This window comes from Lepisosteus oculatus, chromosome 2, assembly GCF_040954835.1.
Source record: "Lepisosteus oculatus isolate fLepOcu1 chromosome 2, fLepOcu1.hap2, whole genome shotgun sequence".
NCBI classification, from domain to species: domain Eukaryota; kingdom Metazoa; phylum Chordata; class Actinopteri; order Semionotiformes; family Lepisosteidae; genus Lepisosteus; species Lepisosteus oculatus.
Window position 1 is genome coordinate 56335178 of NC_090697.1, and position 20574 is coordinate 56355751.

The window sequence follows — 20574 nt, forward strand, 5'->3', positions numbered from 1 at the left end:
GGTTTTAACAACTGTTTATAATTTTCTTCTGGCAGTTCGCATATTAATTTATTAAGAGTTTTTTTATGAAGCACTTGGTGTGTGGGATTCAGTTTGTCCATATTGACTTCATAAAGACTTTCAGGGTTTTTTTTCTTTTTCTTTTAAGAAATTTGAATGGATTGCTTCAGCAGTTTTACACGCACCAGACGTTAATAACTCCGCAGGCGGATTTCTTTTTTGGATGAGGAAGCGTTTAAATTCGCAGAGGCTGAAATCTTTGTCATTTTTTTAAAAACGTCCACGAGAAAGACAAAGGCTGACTTCTTGCTATATGTATAACGTCCTATTTAAGCTCTGCGAAGGGAAAATACAAGTTAAAATAGGCGAAATCCATTCTAAACTGAAGAGAACTTTTAAAGCGTTTCTGAGTTTGCTTTTGGGACTGCCTGCAGTATTCCATTCGCTCTTCCCTGTACATCTACCCGGGAGAACATTGTCTGCGTGTTGCGTTTCAGGACCACATAGCCCCTGACAAAGTTTTTCTTTTCGCGTTTTTTAATGCTGAGGGCAGATCCGGAAAGAGATTTTGTATTATCTCAAAGACCCGTGTAGCCTCCTGTTGCTAGAAGTTTTGTAACAAACACAGTCACTTTTTAGAACCATTTTTCAGCCGCCTTACCTTTGCTAATATTGGGTGTTGTGATGCGCATTCCTGTAGATCCCAGCACCAGCCGGAGGTTCAGTCCCCCGTCCAACAGCCTACAACCGGTCACCGGGAAAATGAGCGATGTGAGCACAGCGACAGGACAGCAAGAGGCGGCTCCAGCTGTGCCTAGACTTCGGCCACATGATAACCGCACCATGGTCGAAATCATCGCTGATCACCCTGCGGAATTAGTCCGGACTGACAGCCCGAATTTCCTTTGCTCTGTCCTGCCGTCACATTGGAGGTGTAACAAAACCTTACCTGTAGCATTCAAGGTAAGACAATGTCTATGTAGCCTCATATGTTTTTGCTTCAGTTGTTATTTCATTCTACTTGTAGTTTAAGTTACATGCAAGAATATCAAAGCGATAAATCTAGTGCCACTGGCAAGCGAGAAATAAGACGTGTATTTTCTTTTTAAAACCGCATAACTGCGTATGGTTTGTTCGGTATAAAACGGGTGCTACTTTGATCACAAATCATGCCTACGGCTTTTTTTAAAAAAATATGAAGTCATATTTCAGTGAATTGCATTTCAAGAATCTGCTAAACTAAGAATCTACTATGTTAACATGGTTTTATTCAGTTAGCATTTCTGTCACCTATAGTTTGTAGCCCAACTCACCACATTTGTTGCGCTGCGGTAGACAAGATAAACAATTAACTTTAATGTTTGTATAGGAATACTACACAAAAACAGAAATGTCGTTGCACAAGGTTAATCTACTTTAGTGTTGCAGACAGCTGTAATTTGAGATACAAAAGCTATTTATAGCATTAATCGTATGTACCTTTAATAATTCATTCACCTCTTTACTAAGTTTACAGCCATGGTTCTATGTTTTTAAGGTCTCATTTGCTCAAAAAATGAGCAGTTCCATAACTGTATTTACTGTAGGTTGAAAGAAGTGTATTGGGCACAATGGCTCGTTTACGCAATAGTAATAGTTACCTCCGTGACAGCGGTAGAAAGCCTGTTAGGGTTTTGCATTACTTATTGTACTTATTACTTATGGTTAATTCACTTTTTAAAGTTAAAGTAGACGGATACTCAAGTACAAGTTTTGGAGAATAGCTCCAACGATGTTTTAATGTGATAGAATGATCACAGGATGACATATTTATTACATGATTAAATATAACTTTTTCAAGATACTCGCTACTGGTATAGATACAGTATATAGACGTATATATTGGTGTGATTAATGAACTGAACCCAACGGCTTCTGTTCAGGCCAGTTCTGCTACTGCGGATCGCGTACATAAGGCTAACTTGTCAATGTTGGAAACTGAAACACAGCTTCCGGAGTCGTAAGTTAAATGCTGATAAAATAAAATAACGCTAAATGCTGGTTCACTGGTTTGGAGTGATGCGCTGTAATGTGGCTCGGGGGTGGGGGGGTTGAGGTTGTGAAGACGGCAAATAACTCGGCAGGAAGATTATTCCTATGGAATGGACCGGTAAAAGGACTAACGTCTAACTGCACCACTTATCTTATGCTATTCAAAACTTTTACTTTGTTCTGGATTTTATCATTTTGTGGATATATTAATTTAAGTGTCATTTACAGTATGTATTGTCTGTTGGAAAAATGCTTTTGGCTAATACGGATAATAGATTGTTCATGATTGATATATTCTAACTGCTCACTGTAACGATCAACTGTTATGATTTCAGAAAATTGATTTTTAGAAGAAATAGAAAAGCACACAAAACTGATAAGATTCTACGATGAAACCAAGAAAGCTACTGTAATACACATTTTCAAAGTTGTAGCATACAGTCCGTATCAGGCTTGTCGAAGAGCGACAATTGAAAGACAGCTTTTAAATGTAATCAAATTATCCTGAAAATGCTACAAAACATTTTTACTCTTACTCTGTTTACTGTTAGTTTTAAGATACATCTACGGTACAAACATTTTACCCTTCAAATGATAAAAATCAGTTCAATGTATAAGGCATGGCATCCACACAAGGATGTCATGTATTTGTATGGCACGTTAAACTGGAGCACGCAATTCTACCAGTTTAAAGTTATTGTTTTGTCAAGACTGTACTATTTTATAGAGTTGTCACAAAACAATAAAGAGGGATTTATTTTTTGAATACCTGTTAACATGAATGTGTTAAGAAATTATCATTTTTTTCTGCTAAAGTTCTACTTTGGGGTGTGTGCAATAGATTTTCTAAACTTGGAACAACGTTGGTGAAGTGGCAAAAATATTATGTTTTTTGTTTGCTGTAGAAGTCAAGCAATCCCATAAAACTGTAACATAGTTCATAGTTGTGCCAGGTTTGTAGAGACATTAATATCAAATAAATTTACAAAATAAAAAGGGCTATGATGAATGCATACATACTTACATGGTCTTATTTGTAAATTAGTAATTTGTAATTTGTGACATGTTTTATGTTTGTGCCTGCCATATAAAATATAATTTCATTGTTTTTTCTTTATAGGAGAAGAGGTTAATGGTAAATTCAAACATTGTAAAATAGTTTATAATATTGACTCTAAAATTAGTCCTAGGGTATTACAAATATTTGAAATCTGGAAGATAAACATTGTGAAGTGCTTTAACCTGAAATGGTTAAAGAACTGTATAGATTTTCTAAATCCATTTCTGAATGATCAGACTTGTGGGTCTTTTCTTGAATTACTGTGCAAAGAAATGATCATTCCTCCTAACTTTTATTATCACGTCTCGCTAAATCTGACTAAAGTGTAAGGTAATATTTAATTAAAATCGTTTCTCCAAACAGTTGTCTATACAACACCATTTGTTGTAATTTATTTAAATGTTTTAAATCTATTTTATTTATGCATCTCCCATGGTGTGTTCCTGCTTTCCACAAGTTATCCCTGCATTTTACAGTTATTCGATGTGCCATATTCCATTTTACACATCTCTTCTGTTAAAAAACATCAGTGTTACTTCATTTTCTAAAATTAGAACACAAAGGATATTGCACATCATATTTACAAGACCAATGGTGGAGCCTTCTAACTGAAGATTACTTTTTTCGGTAGGATTACATAATCATTTTTCTACATTTACTGTACATTACCCAATATACATTCTCAGTTTCTTTTTAAAGTGGAAGCTGCTTTTAGCTATCAAATAATACCTAGGTTAATTAAATAAAAATATAGTTCTTGTAACATAAGTAAATATATACTATTGTAAGGAACCAGGATTCTTGGATTTTACAAGCTAGAATCAAAGTAAGTCAGACATTCGGCAATCAATGAGGATAAAACCTTGCCCTGACATTGTTAATGCCACATACAGTATCCTGCTTCTAGTAACATTGCAAAAATGATATGGTTACAGTCCCACTAAAAGAAGAACCAGCAGATGCACTATGCCTATCAGACGATTTGATGATTTCTGCATACTCTGTCTATGGTGTTATTTTCTTGACAAAAAAAAAATAGAAAAAATAAATTAAAAATATAATTAGAATGAGAAATTTCTATTTTTAATCAACTGTAAAACTAATTACATTTGTTTTATTTATCAGTTATGATTTTTTTATATTTAACATAAGTGATCAATGGGGCTTCTTTGTGGATCAGACATTAAAAGTGTTCATTTGGCCCACCGGTTGGGTCATACGTTTCAGACAGCATTAGTCTGAATCTGGAGTTTATATCTAAGTGACGCTATACTGTTTGTCAAGTATCCCCAGGTTTTGGTGGGTTTAGTTGTCCAGGGTTGTGGTTTCAAACTTAAAAGAAAAACATGAAGTAATTATTTTACATAATTCTTGCTTATGCAGGCAATGTCACTAATGGATGAGCATTAGCGACACTACCTACTTGTACCAGTGGTGGAGCTAGTGATGACAAAAATTGAAGGCAACTGAAGTGCTTCAGTTAGCAAACAATAAGCAAGGGCTTTAGGAAGACAAGCCAGTGTGTAATGAGTTTTAACACTGAAGTAATGTGGCCATTGCTTACTAGTTGCAGTGGGAAGATTAACTCAAAGTGTGGCACAGTGAAATTTAATTGTTTTATGGATATGAAATATGAACCTGACCTTTACCTAAGGTATGAATACATTGAAGATATTTTTGAGAAAATGTGTGCTTCACAACACTGTTTATCATCACTGAGTGTATTATGAATGTTTGTACCGTATAATTTGGTGAGCCATGTTTACCATTGTCCACTGTGGTACTGTATAGCACATGTCGTAGCTTGAAAAGGTAATGGTTATGTATGTCTATGGGTCCATTCTTGACAGGTGGTTGCACTAGGGGAGGTACCTGATGGGACAGTTGTCACAGTGATGGCAGGAAATGATGAGAACTACTCAGCAGAACTGAGAAATGCTTCTGCTGTCATGAAGAACCAGGTGGCAAGATTTAATGACCTGAGGTTTGTGGGCAGGAGTGGAAGAGGTATGTTGATGTTTTATTGTGTTCGTTTGTTTTTTCTTCCTATTTTTATCTCCCTTTCTCTTTCCGCTTACACACTATATCCAAACTGCGACTTAAATGAAAGACTCTGATGACACCAGTAACATTTCATAATGCAATCATTGACCGGAAAAAAAGAGACAGAATGGATCGACATGGATCAATACGTGAAAAAGCAAAAAAAAATTGAATGAGTAGGAATCAGAGCAGGCCAACCAAAAACAACATAAAGGGAAGTAGAATGAGACACGGGGGTTTGCTGTATTAAAGAGAACTGCGGAATTCCAGCAGGTTTTATATAACATTTTGGTCGCTCCAAGTGATTCTTTTTCTTCTAGTCCCAAAGAGATGTACTGTATATAAAATCGGCGCATTAGCGGATTTGGAGAGTTATCTTCCTCTGATTGTCTGTTCCTAGTGTTTGAATTTATTACTACTCATATTTGGCCTCATCCTTTGATAAGACTATTGTCTCTCATAATGTACAGCATCATGTGTTGTCTTAATCCTGAAACAGCCGGTAACATGGATCCACACAAAGCTGACTCCTGGACAATCCTTGAGAAACAGAGATTTATGGTCAAAATGTAAAAATAACTTTAGAATAGGAAACAGCAACCAAAGGATGCTACTCTATCCCACAAAAGGGGTCACTGTATTTATGCTAGCTGAGAAATCTCAGCTAATTATAAGTTTTCTAATTCCTTAAAAAGCCCTATTCCAAATTCAGAGCTCCCTCTGGGAACTCCAGACTGTCATTTCTGAGTGGCTGAGCCTGGACGCTCACTACTGTCTGGTCTTTGTACCACTCTTACCTTCTGCAAGGTTTTTTATCTCTTAAATCAAGCCTATTGTCCCATTTTAAAATAAATTAAAAGGTTCATTTTTACACAAAACTGATAAGTCAATAGAGTATTACAAAACTAAAAAGCTTCTTGTAAAAGGCCTGTCCAACCTATAAGTAATTGGTAGTAACTCACATAGGACAATTTTCTTAATAGCATTTCCTCAGATGCATCAACTAAATGTAATTTAAAAGTCTTCCACTTGTCACATTTGTAGCTTGTTACTTCCCATTTAAAGGTGAATCTAACAGTCTAAAATACATTCACAAAGGGAATTATGCAGAACTCCCCTTAAATTGTCATCTCCCTGTCTTACCAGCCATACCAAAACTTAACAGTCATTCTGAAAAAGCATTATTTTAGACTGGCAGCAATTGTAAAGCAAGATAGTTGAATTGAAGTAGTTACTTCAACTCAGATTAAGATCTGGGCATATGCCTTGATGGTTTCACAGTCCAGAAATAATTAAATCCGGAAATAATTTCCCAGGTGAGGAGAAATGATAAAGGGGATATGATGTACTGTAGGTCTCCTTTGCCTGTGGAGCTTGCATGTACTCTGCTTTCCCTTGAATTTCTACCTCAACAGCTTAGGAACGCCTTTCAATCAGATGTTTTTTTTTCTTGGGAAGGTTAGTTAGGATACTGTGCACAAACTTCACGGAGCAGTGAATCACCCACTGTGGAAGTAATATAATGTAAAAAAACAAAACAAACACAAACAGTGCAAATGTATTTGCTTGTATGTAATGGTATGAAAAATTACTTTCTACAGTCTGTATCAAACAATCGGAACCATGTGCTTGGTTAAACGGTGCTATCGACTTCTTTCCTGTGTTACTAGCCCAAGACGAAGTCAGCATATTTCATGCAACTTGGACTCTGAGGCCTGTCATTATAATTCTAATATAGCTAAATATAAGAGACAGACTGCAAGAGTTATTTTAAATTTGAGCTGTTGGATATTGACCTCCTTTATCCTTCAATGCTCAGTAGAGAACGAGTAAATGTTTTTGCGTGATATGCTACAATTCAAAGGCACACATGCACCCTGCTACCCCTCATCCCAAGTTTATTTTTTACAGACCTATGCATTTGATCATATCAAATTTAATTTCTGTTAGATTTCATTAGTCACTGGCAGATGGGATGCCTGGCATCCTTTTGTTTTTCACCTTTAAGTGTTTTTTGGTTGTGTGTTTGTTTGAGGCATTCGCATTTATAAACCATGCCAGATAAGGAACAGATAGGCTATATAGAAGGTCACATACACAATTTCACATTACTTTTGAAGAACAATGCAGCAAGATAACAATGAAAGACTGCAATTATATTCTTTAAGTGCAGTACAAAAACTGATATTGTATAGGCACATAATGAATTTTAATATAGTCTACATTAGGTCTAGAAACTGCTACTAAAACATTGAAACAAACGTATGAATTTCCACATACTGTAAGTAGTGGTAAACTATCATACAGTTCAAGTAAATGTAAAAAAAGATTCCATCTAAAACAGGCTACTGTATTACTTTGCACAAATCTTAAAATTAAAAAGCATGATACAATTTAAACATTTTTTGATGTTGCTTGCAGATTAGTGCATGCCTTTTAACTACGAAAAGATAAAATGTTTGTAACAGATTATTCCTCTGTCTGCTACTGACATTACACAAATATTTAATTAGTAAAGCTCTCCTCCCAATTCTCATAGATTACTGTTATGATCCATTAACCTTTGTTAGGATTTGAAAGCCTCATGAAATCAGATTGAAGTTTAATACTCCTTGTTAACATAGGGCAATTTAAAATACTTTCTCTTGCTTTGAATTGCATGCAACTGGGAGATGGTAGACATACAGTAGTGGTACTTAATTTAACGCGTGATTAACTGTTTAACCCTCTCTGAATTGAGACATGTCAGTCAAGAAACCTAAGTGAAGGAAGCTATTGGGAAACAGCTGTATTCAGCATAGCCTTTTAAACTGAAAAGTCCAACCAAGACAGACAACAAAACCAGAGAGATTAAATAAAATATCTGCAAAAACAGGAAGACTGATTCTTTGAGAAGTTGTGAAATCAGAATGATGGTAAAGGATGTAAAGAATGACTTGGAAAAATTTGGTAGTTTAGTCCATAAAAGAACAGCTCAATACAGGCCAAGCATAACAAGATGTACTACTGACTGAAATGACACATGCTATTTGTGGTTTTCACAGACGTACAATGGCTTCATATTTTAGTTTAACTATGATTTCAAGAATACGGCCAAGTCAAGAGCTTAATTTCTAAAGCGAAAAAGAATCAAAGTGTTGGAATGGCCGTTTCTTAAATCCAATTGAAATTATGTTTGTGGCCAGGAAACCATAGCTGTGAGTGAACCATTCAAACGCTTCAGCCCTTGACCTTTGACTTAAATAAAATAAAAATCGCTTGCCTCAAAAATTGCAGCAAAGAGTTCTCAACACAAATGCTTACAGCTCGTTCAAAGGTTCAAAAGATTCTGGAAAGTCTATCTAAGTCAATGGAGTAGCTGCTGAGTGTTGGGAATGTAGCGTTGAAAATATATTGTTTAACGTGTTGTATTGCATTGCTGAAAGTTATGTTAATAGTTTATTTACTAATATAAAAGAATAACTTATATGAATAACATACATCTTCTTTTTAAAATAATGCAGAAGATTATACATTTATAAGGTATACATGTATGTATACAATTTGTATTTGTGTACAATTTCTAATATTTATTTTACTACATGGTGACAAATTTTTAAAAAGATGAAAACATAGGCATAAAACTAAACTAAACTAATTATAACATTTTAAAAGTAAAAATTATAAATAAAGGATTTGCAATCAAATAAATATTCAGCTTAGAATTTTTAGATCATTGCATGCATGGTATATGACTATAGTCACAACAGACTTCTTATTTAAAGTTGCTGAAGAAAGGGAAGAAACATTTCTTTGGACTTACAGTACTTCATAATTACAGTGTTCTTTTAAATAGTATTTTTCCCATTACCACTGTAAATTTTGAGAAGTGAAATTTAGACTGCATAATTTGTATCCAATGCTACGGCAGTTTTCATCTGAGTGCACAAACATGTTTACAAACACTGCTAAAATTATAAGATTCTCAGTGATCCACTCATTAAACTGACAGTTTCCCACAGTCAGGAGCCTGAAGTATTGCAATTGCAACATTTATGTATCAGGAACAATAGCAGTGATTTCCTGTGGGAACTCTAAGATAGGACCTGTAATTTTCACAGTGGCATACATTCTGAATGATTTTTTGTGAGCGTTTGTTTTGGACTAAATTAAACTCTACACCAAAATATGTTGTGAAGAAAATTCAGAGGATCTTTTGGTCACCACAGTATAAAACATATATTGCATCTCTGGAATCAGTCCAGAGAAGAATGACCAAATACATAACAATGTTTAAGGAATGTCCTACACTGACAGCCTAAATGAACTGAACATTTTTAGTCTTGAACAGTGAAATTTTCAAGGCATTGAAAAAGTCATTTTCAGAATCAACACTTAGCATTAACAAGGAAAACAAGTGAAAAAAAAACTTAATGGAAGTACATTTTAAACAAAACATAAGGAAGTTTTTTTTACACAAAGGGTTGTGGGAGTATAGAACAAGCTACTCATCCATCTTGTTGAAGCTGGTACCCTGGCTTCTTTTAAGGACCACTCGAATGAGATCCTTGTGTCAATTAGCTACTAGCAACAAGGCAAATTAGATGGACCAAGTGGCTTCTGCTTGTTGTATCCTTTCTTGTGTTTGCTGTGATAATCTTTTTACATTAAACACCAAATGCCTAGGATATTCAAAAGACAATGAATTTAAAGGTATGTTTTACCATAATGTACATCGTATTTTTTATTGCCTTTGTGTGATTCACTCTGTGGAACTCAAAATAGATTCATCTGTTTTAAAAATGCTCTTCTCTTCAAACTCTCAGGATACTTTGTGTACAGCATTGGAGTGCTATTCTTCCAGTGCCCTGCCTTAAAATTTTGGTTGGATCACCTATCTCTGGTCCATCATTCCCCCCTCCCAACCATTCCTCTCTTAGCTTCTTGACCGAAACAAAGAGACACATGTTTTGGTATGTTTTACCATCAAGTACATTGTATATTTTATTGCCTTTGTGTATTGCCATTATAAAAAGCCTAAAGAGAAAGGCTTAAAGAAACTCCTCTTTAGGCCAGGTTGTTTTGCACAGTTACTCTCACTCCACTTCTGCTCTGACAAAGCTAAGCTCTCACTTAATTTCGTACACATCTACAGTAGCTTGGGAAAACAGACTGATTTGATTTAAGCAGAAATAGGATTATTCTTACTTTTCACAAGAAAGAGAGATTTGTGTCACTGGGAGAGTAGAGTAGAGCTCTCACACAGCGTAACTCATTTCTCACCTCTCTTTTTCTATTGCTGTCTCCATAACGAACCACATGCTAGATAAGGCATGAGAGGGCATATGCTTTCACTGGAGAGGATGTCACTCCTCTGCTGCATTTGAAGAAAGAGGCATTTATTTAAACAGTGCTATATATCAGTTCTCCTGTTTGCTTTGTGTGTGACCGCAATGCTACCATAAAAGCGAATAAGGATTAAACAAGCAATGTTGTTGAGCGCTTTGTTAAGTCCTGCACTAGTCATCGGATTTGTGTTCAATATCCTTTCTTCAAACCATTTTTATGTGTGTGCTTTCTTGGGTAGACTAAGCAAAAGCTTTATGCAAGCATATGTAAGACATTGTGAATTCAGCGGAAAAAAGTTATTAGATTAGATGTTGTCCAGTCATGTGGAATTTCTGATACTTTATTATTAATGTAACATTCCTGTAAGCAGGAAATTTCCAATTATTATGTGTTTCTAGTGACTAGTTTCTTCATCAGATCCTTTCTCGTTTAATATGCTGAAAGGATATTTATTAACATGATATAAACAGCATACACTATATCTACAACATGCACATATAAATCAGTAATTTGTATCATTCTCATTTTCCGATTTCTTCCTTGGGCACTTTCTTTTGCCCACTATTGTGGAAATTGTTTGTGATTTCATTGATACTGATATATTTATTTTATATTTATCTTGTTGCTTAGCCAGTCAATGCAAGTAAGACCGTTGGGGGGGGGGGGGGGGGGGGAGGGGGATTGTCAGAAATACCAGTTCAATGACACTGTATCACTTCACAAAGTACGCAAAGCAAGGGCCTGTGTATAACCCAGAACTGGAAATACAGTTTTCAGGTATTTTATAAGGCAGCTCAGAAACACAAGAATATGGCTCAGGTTTTATTTTCAGAACGTGTTGGCTTACAGGATATAAATGGGCTTTAATTTTGAACTTACAGTGGTTTCACAATATACCGGTAGTAATCATAGTGCGTGCCTTCCCTGAAATAATACATTGTAAGCCTCATGCAACTTCTTTACCTGCTGACAGACAAACAAACGTATCCTCCGTTTGCATAACTCCACTACATTTTAGATACTGGACTGAACACATTAGCTAGTAAAACACTTATGCAGGCTGAGAGAAGGAAGCTAATAACCAAGTACAGATACGCGTTAATTTTTAATCATGACCTGAATAGGCTTAAATCCAAAACAGACTAAATCTAAAATACAATAAAATGATGTACCTAGCTTTCATGTACTGAGAAATCAGGATGAGGAGATAGAATTGTTTGAATGGGCATTAGTGAAACCAATACTTTGTGTTGACATACTGAAGATCACTATCTAGAAACCCAGTTAATTTTGTTTACTTATTGTTTACTGAAGAGCATGTATGAGGGAGTGTTCAGACAAAGAGCAGGTGTGCTTTCAAGTCTGTATGAAAAGCTGTAGAGGAATCTGCTGCAACAATGTCTGATTGTAGTACTTAGTCTGATCCACTCTCAACAATAATTTTAAAAAGACAGAAAATACAATCTAACCCAATGGCTACCTCTTGTCCACTTCTTTTCCGAAATGAAAACACACAGAATGGAATAGTGTATGCTATGTACTGTATATAACATAATCAAAATATTTGCTTCATGTAACAAACAGAAATGTGAAAAAATACGATTGGTACCTGTTTGAGCTCCACATTTTTATAAACATAAAATGTAATTGATCACTTTCTAGACGTTTAAAAAAATGGTATCAAGTGTATGGTCTTTTTCTTTTTTCTGGACAGTTACTGTTCAGGTTTTATAGGCCACTCAAATATCAGTTTATGAAGAATTAAAATACATGTGAAATCAAATTTGCAGGAAAACATTAACAGAAACAACGAAGGGCCTGGAAGGAAACTGGGTGTCCGTGCTTTCATTATATCACTGAACAAATTACATAATTAAAAGGTCAAAATGGAGTTGTTCCATCCTTGCTATGTAATTTGAAAGGTTTCCTTTTTGCAACAGTAGTATGGCATTTCACATTAATGTGAAAAAGAGCAGGCATAGATTAACTGAAATATAATTATGTATAGCTGCATTTGTTAAATTATTATTGTGTATGTCATTTCATATATTAAAATTAATTGAACAGTATTTTAAGATGTTATCAATAAGATCAATATTATGGTTAGTTTTCTTTTAGAATAAATAATCCCAGGTACTGTATTTTTAACTCATAACTCAGCAAGGGTATAAAATATAAATATAAAGATTGTCATGATCTATGAAGAAGTCTGTTAATTCTTTATCAAAACCCAGGGAACTAGGAATACAGCTGTATCTTATCACTGGCACTGCAGTATCCCTTTTGTTTATGTAGATGCACATGTTCATTTTAAATAAATGTTTATTTAAGGCTGTCCACACTGAACAGCCTTAAATCACTTGGAATGATTGTTTTTCAACTACCCTTTAGCTTAATTTCATCTTCTTGAGCTAGCACCAAATTCAGTTTCTTTCACTTATGTTTTACACTTAATTTGCAGTAAGTACACAATGAAAATATGGTAATATTAGAAAAATGTCTGAGATGGAAGTCAGTTTAGTCATTTCAACAGCTTTTACTTTGGTCATGATGCTGCCAGTGTGCATTCTAAATAATTCAGTTAAGGCATTACTTAGAATAAGCCAATGTTTTTTTTTTATTTCAGATTTTATTTTTTTAAGGCTAATGTAATTTCTGTGGTATGAAGCTGAACTAACTCTTACAACACAAAGCAAGAACTGGAATAGGGCCTCATAAGTGCAAATTAGTCAGAAAGGTATGTCTCATACACACTACAGCACTGAGTTATAATGAAATTAGACTGCGTCCTTAATCATTACAACCACTGCTTTAGGTGTCACTTCTGTCTTAAGGTTAGCGTTTCGTTTAACTGTGTTAGACTGGAACAAATGAGCAGACCGTTGACCAGACTAGAGTTGCTCAGCTAAAGCCTTTTTATAGGCCTGGTCCAGCAGAAGCTTCTGTTGACTCAATCAGTGTTAACAATGGGAAGCCTGCCCTTCGGCTAATAGAACTCAGGGTGTGACTTGAAACCCCAAGTCATTTTAATGATGACCCTCACAAACAGAAAAACAAAAATATTTCAAAATAAATAATCCATTGAATATTGAAAAATCATTTTACAAACTGAAGTCCGCCCATTTCCCCCCTTCGAAGCTGCAATGCAAAGGGAGTGTTCACAGTTTTACAATTTTGCCTTTTCTTGTTGGCAGGCTTCCCAAACTGCATTTTTATATGTATAAAGATATATAAAAAAGCAGACTTAAACGCTTGCAGGCTTTTCACGCATGGAAGATGAATAAAGCTTCTTTTGATGGAGTGTAATTATGTCCAAACAGTTGTGACCCCCACCTCTCATAGCCTCCCCCCTCTCCCACCACTTATGATCTTGACGGAAGAAACCGGCCCTGGGCCTTTGAAGCAGGCAGGCTTGGGAAAGGATCAAGGCTCTGCAGTCTGATGCCAGAGGCAGGAAGGAGTGGGGAGTGTAGTCCAGACTTGTCTTCCAGACTCACTGAGATCTGGAGGATGGGCTTTTATATTGCACAATTACAGAGCGAGGAAGCAGCAGCAGTCTGCTAAATGCACCAACGTGAACTCATTAAAACTCACTTGGTGTTGTCCACATCTCCTTCTGATCTTGTTGAGCAGCAACCTACTGTATAATCTGTGTCCTGCTTGTTCTTTCTGTTCATTTTACTGTTAAAAATCCTAGTTTGCTGTTAATCCCAATTAAACTGCAAAAAACCCACGAAGACCTGTTAGAGATGGATTGTGACATCATACTGTATGATGAGGATCTACAGCTGTCAAAAGACAAATTTTGAGGCATTATCTGCTGATGCCTGTGTCTCACAAGTCTAATACCTTCACCAATACCACAAATAAACCCTGCATGATTCACAGAAAAAATGTAATATTTTGGATGCAAATAAGAAACTGAGTAACAGAGACACACAAATCGTCTAGAAGCTAGAGTTTTATTTTTTGACAAAAAGTTAGAGATGTAGTCAAAATCATACTACATACTATTTACTGTATGGTCTTATTAAGAAAATCCAGGCAAGACAAGGACCCCATACCATATGTCACATTTCACGTATGAAAACACTAGGGAGGCAGGATCAAAACTTAAGGCCATTCACTGTAGATGACACAGGGAAGTCCAGTTCTGGTACTGTAGGTTTTCATTCCAGGTCAATGCTTAACAAGTTCAACCAGATGATTACTGACTATACCAATTTAACATCCTCTCCAATCTCTTAATTAGTCTAAACAGAACCAATGACTAAGCCTTCTCCTCAAATGAACTGAAAGTTAAAAGAAAATTTGAAGTGAAAGTTTTTACACTCAACATAGCATTTAAATTAGTATTTTATCTAAAATTACAACATTCTGACAATAGAGTGTTCATAGCAAAAAATACTGAGCAAATTACCTTCAAAAAGGTTCAGATAAAATCTTTTGCATTTGGAAATACCCAAAGAAATGCACTTAAAACACACTAAATATTAGAGACTGCAATTTATGCAAGAAACCGAAACTATTGTTCTCTTCAGTCTCATTATCAGTCAATGGTTTTGAATTTATCATCAGTATTTGTGGTATATAAAATGTCATATTTAGGACACTTATGTGCCTCAAGGTTTACCTGGTCACTTTAAAGTAGCAGCACATGAACTTCATCGGCTCCGTTTAGACTAATATACTGAATGTCACCTTAACAGCAGGCACATATACTGTCGCTAAACTTGTTAAGACCATTCTTAAATGTGAGTAAAATGAGCTCCTATATAAATATTAGATATTTAATATATAATAATATATATTACATCATTTATATATCTACAAACTAAAGACCTATTTCCATTTCTACATTTCTGGACAATGTATTTGAAAAACAAAAAACGCTTGCTGACCACAATGTTTATGACCAAATTGAAAGATATTGTTGGTTTGATAAATGTGCCTGTACAGGCTTTGATACAACAGGTCATGACATCTTAGGAAAATTTTTAAACTCATCCTGGCAACTCTGGAAAGGCCATAGAGCGCCATGCTTGCTGTCTATATGACTGCTTTCAGTATGTCTCCTTCCGAAAATATAAAGCTGGACTGGGTGCTGAGTGCTCTCCAGGGCTTTGTTTTGGGTCCTTTACAATTGATTGCACTCTTGTGCTATAAGCAAGCATCATTTTCACTTTCCCATAATAACACACAAACTTATGCATCCTGTTCATTGCTGGCAAAAGCATTTAATTAATTGAGTTTACACAGTACTGAATGGGAATACAGTCATGTTAGGCCATAAATTAAAATTAAAACAGCTCTTTTGGGCTGTACTACAGTAACTTTCTGTAGTGGCTTTCTCACTTGGCTTTGCGATTTGCTGCTAGTCTCCCTGGTTGGTGCCACAAAACCAGGCTGGATGAGGGGGATTCCACATGTATTTGTAAACAATTTGGGGATGAAACAGGACCATTTGGGATGAAACATACTATGTGAACGCAAGGAATTCTTCTTCTTCACCCGTTGTAATATTATGTGAAGTTTGTATCTCTCCATGTTTTCAATGTTCATGTGGGTTTCCTTGGAAAGTCAAAAGACATACTGGTTGGTTAATCATCTTCTGGAAAAATTGGCCCTAGTGTCAGTGTGTACATGTTTGTGTTTGTGACTGTGTTTGTCCTGCGATGGACAGGTGTCCCGTCCAGGGTGCATCCCACCTTGCGCCTGTAACCTGCGGGAACAGGTTCCAAATGCCCTGCAACCTAGAATTGGATTTAACAGTTAGAAAATGACTTGATGAATTGTTATTTTCATCATAATCAAATTTCAAATGTACTTATTATTAATCACTTACTAGAATATGGCATTTTTATCATTGGTTGTTTCATACTGCATATTTTTAAAGTCTTTTCCAAGTATGTGAAAATGAAGATTTGTAGATTGTTGTTTTCTATTGAAGGTATTGGCTTTTGTAAACCTGAGCTAAAACCTTCAGCTGTAGGCCTCTCTGCTCATGGTGCTTTCTCCCTTTCGAAATGCGTCAATATTACGTATACAGAGATAAGATAGTCTTCTAAACAAATGTGCGTGCTTACTTTTTGATTGTGCTTTAAGTGTAAGCGGAATGTATTTTGGTCATGAGCTTTGTCTCATTTTTAATTTTAGAAGGCACTCTGAAATGCCTTGCAAGAATAGCACTATAAGACAATTGTATTTCTCCCCACAAAGGTTTCATTAGTCAAAATTAATTCAGCTATTCTTTCGCTTTCAATTTCTACTGCTTAAACTCCTCAGTACCTCAGCCACCTACAGCTACGTACCTTAGTAATTTAATTGTATAGTATGCAGCTCTTGAATAAATGCATCAATGAAATGTGATGCAAAGTCTGTTGTAAAAACATCAAGGTACACAGCCAAAATAAATTCTGTGGTGTACAGTATATAGAGAACCTTATATATGTGATAATTTAGATATAGCCTACACCTCTGAGTTTGCAACCATCCATTTTCTAATTGCTTCTTCCAATTCAGGGTCACTGGGGATCCGGAACCTATCCCAGCAAGCAATGGGTAAAAGGCAGGGTACATCCTGGATGAGCCTCCAGTCTGCTGCACACTCACGCCAAAAAGAAACTTTTTACTGAATCCAACTAACCTACCAGTATTTTTTTGATCTGAGCAGCTGCAGGAAAGCCATGCAAACATGGGGAGAACATATAAAACTGCACACAGATGGCAGATCGCACCCCCTTGTGAGTTTGTCACACCATATTTGTGTATTAATCACACCTTATGTTGTATTACTTCCTCGCTTGTTGTGTTTTTGCTTTGCTACTGAATTAATGTATGATAAAACATACTCCTATCTGTCAGCCTCAAGACTTACTACCATTCTTACAAGACAGCTGAATCGGTATAGCGATAATGTTTTACATAAGGTTGTATAAACACTGAAACCTTGCCATTTCAGAAGCTCACAATTCTGCACTTGAACGAGGAAAGCTCTTGCTGTGTTTTCTGCCAGTCTGTGTTGTTGGTCCATTGAATCTTTGCCCAGTTCATTTACATTGCTGTAGTTAGTAAATACCTAATGGAAGCCAGACAAAAGCTAATAAAAATATGGCTCCCCTAACACAGGAATGGTATGCCCAGGGCACTTCACACAAGTATGGTTTGTGCTTTGTTTTTATTGTTTACTTCTCAGCTGATAATAAACAGGTTTGAATAAGTGTGCCAAAAATCATACTTAGCCCTTTTTCTACCTTCTTTACCTTGCTGTTAATAATTGTTTTAGTGTACCTGCAGAGAAGATTCAGCTGTTTGACTGAAAGTATTTAATAATAATTACTGCAATAGAAAAAGTAGTTGCTAACACAGCTACCCACCCAAATATCTAATGAAATATAACTCCTTTAAACTTTTGAAATGTGGCCTTTCAAAAATGTCACATTTTTGGTCAGCCAGGAAATGTTTGCCATGTTTATGCAGCATGGGCATTTTGTGTGTTTACCACTCATACTAGGCATTATTAACAGGCAGCTAAAGTTTTCCCCTGTAAAAGAGACAGCACATTACAGGCAGAAGCTGGCTGTTCAGCACCTTTTGATATCTCTTTAGAGCTGTCAGTAAAGAGCACACAGCCTGATTGTACGGAGCTCTTGTGTTTCTTATACAGTATCTGATGGCAAGGGCTGTGTCACGAGGTCTGAGGGAAACAACAAACAAGATACCAGAAGATAAAGAAGTGTGTTACGGAAATGATATTACATGTTGGGAGGTAGAGCTGTGGAATATAATTACCTGCTGTTTTTTTTTTTACAAAAAAAGCCAAAAGAGAAATGGAAGAAAAATAAACAAGGATATAACAACACTAATTAACCCCTTCAGCCTCCATTGAGCTCTGACAATCTCACCACTTAATTTGGAAGTAAGGTTTTCTTTCTCACCTCAGTTACAATACATACAGTATACACATATATCAGATACAAAGCTTTCTCATATCAGGGTAAATCTGAAGGCTTTTCCATGTTATTATAAGATATTTATACATAGCACTATACTGTATATGATGTATGTAATTAGAAAGAAACTTTTGTGCATAGTTTTTCATTTGGGTACGCTGTGGACTGATTACTGTACCTTTCTAATCGTTTTACTTTTAGCTGTCAGTTTTTCACAGGATGTAGTAAGAGAAAGAAAAGACCCCCTTTCCATGCCCACAGCAGTTACAACAGTTGGTGCTTGGACAAATCTGAGAGTTAATAAGAGCAGTCCAAAGACTTAACAAAGCCTTTGAAGTTTAAAATAGAAAGCTTGAACAAGAAATTGGATGACAATTAGGTTGTAAATGTGTTGTAAATACAGAGGCCTATAAAACTTCCATTGAAGGAATGTGAAAGGAATTTGAGATATTTTGCAGCACTGAAATGTGCATGAGAGTTACAGATTACTTTTCCCACAATTGTCTGTAAATGTGCTTGCGGTCCTGCTTAAGTGCTGCACCAGAGAAAATAGTCATCTCAGTGGCAATGTATGTGGATTTTCCTGATGACTACTGAATGAAAGAGTCACAGGAAAAAAAGTCTAAGAGATGGGATGAAAAGGCCAAAGCAGGACTGATTAAGGGAGAATTATAAAGACATCCAACAAATGCGAGACAGCTTCATTAGAAAAGATTAAGGACTTATACAGTATAAAGCTGAGACATCAGCTTTCCTTAGAGCTCTCTTATACAGCAGCATATTTATGATTATACTGTACTGTATGTGTAAGAGAAGCAAACAGATGAAAAAGATGCCTTCACCAGCACAAGCAAAGAAAGTTCTTAGTAGTTCATTCTGACACACTGGCTCAGATGTGGATTGCTGACTGTTTTACTGAATCACAAGCGTTACGCCCACCTTTTCCTGTCTCAATAACATATTGCAGCTTTTAGTATCTGACATGACTAACTGTTGCATACTTTACTGATTACATTTGTTGATGAGTCTGCTGCTTCACAAAGCAACTCTGCAATCCCTGTACTGCCAGAGAAAAATCATATTCTCTATCTCAAGCAATATTTTATCTTTCTAAGCAAAACCAGCCAAAGTCTCATGAAATGCCAAACTAAACACTTCCTTTTGTTTTAGAAAGCAAACAGAACAATCTATATATGTGCACTTCCTGAAAGTATAACAGTAGTGTGCATATTCTCTAGCAGAGCATCAGCATACAGCATTTGGTGTTTAAGATCCTTACTCTTTCCCCCATGTGCCTTGTGAGTTCACAATCAATTAAGGGTATTGGTTGAGTATTTGTTTTCAATTTTCTGTTTCTATTTAAAGATTTGTATATAGTCTTATAGTTAATTAACATGAATAACATTCATTTAGTTTTTAAAAAGAAATTAATTGCTTTTTAAATAATTTGACAATATATTTTGGGTAACTTTTTAAAACAAATTGCCACAAATCCACTATGAATTCCAGGTGAACAGTACAGGAATAACACTTAAATATCTTGTGTAGTTCATTCCCGTTTATGTAATCTTTGTGTCTTTATGTCAAAGGAAAATGTATGAGCTGGACTGAAATCAAGTATTATGTGACTTAGAAGAATTGTGTAACATTTTCAGATTGTATTGTTCCTGTCCTGTTCACTTAGAGTTAAATCTGAATAAGCAGCGGATGTTTAAAAGTGTTAATCCAATTGTTGTTGGAAAAGTAAGGATTGTCAAGAATGATTGACTCCAACCCTATTCCTTGGCAGCCATTCTTTTCTGTTCTTTCCTAATTCTTTTTCTTTCTGGATTTGTTTTTATTTATTCACTTTGAACAAACAAAAATGCCAGAAGTGAACAAACAACCAAAGCAAGGCCCACTTTTACGTAACCTGAGAACTATGGTTCTTCAGGTTAAAAGAGTGTTTTGAATCATCAAGTAAAAATTAATCTTCAAAAACTAAGATTAAACCAGCTGTTGAGTAAATAAAGGCCCGGTTAGAATTAAAATCAGATTCCCCTGCAGTTCTTTGATACCAGGATTCAAATTATATACTTTATATATGTATTTTAATATAAAAGGTCCATATTTTAATTAAAAACATTGAAATCCAGGTAGTTACCAGAGCTGCAAATTATT

The 20574-nt window shown here is 35.6% G+C and overlaps 2 protein-coding genes across 7 annotated transcripts in view; one reads left to right on the forward strand and one right to left on the reverse strand.

Annotated features, from left to right (window-relative positions):
- Positions 1-1329, reverse strand: part of supt3h (SPT3 homolog, SAGA and STAGA complex component) — a 229535-nt gene extending 228206 nt beyond the window's left edge. Inside the window, exons 1-2 of one of the 3 annotated variants that reach the window (XM_069179534.1) lie at positions 1314-1329; positions 662-741 (exon numbers count right to left, since the gene is read on the reverse strand). The gene's annotated coding sequence lies outside the window, so the exon portion shown is untranslated. Of the gene's footprint in view, positions 1-661; positions 770-1313 lie in introns of those variants that run through there. The other 2 variants (XM_069179564.1, XM_069179531.1) reach the window with 2 other exon arrangements.
- runx2a (RUNX family transcription factor 2a) overlaps positions 1-20574 on the forward strand; it is a 99246-nt gene that overhangs the window by 39249 nt on the left and 39423 nt on the right. For all 4 annotated transcript variants that reach the window (XM_015345862.2, XM_006625668.3, XM_015345882.2 and 1 more), the window contains exons 3-4: positions 701-963; positions 4942-5098. In XM_015345862.2, coding sequence (XP_015201348.1) covers positions 701-963; positions 4942-5098 — 420 coding nt within the window. The remainder of the gene's footprint in view (positions 1-700; positions 964-4941; positions 5099-20574) is intronic.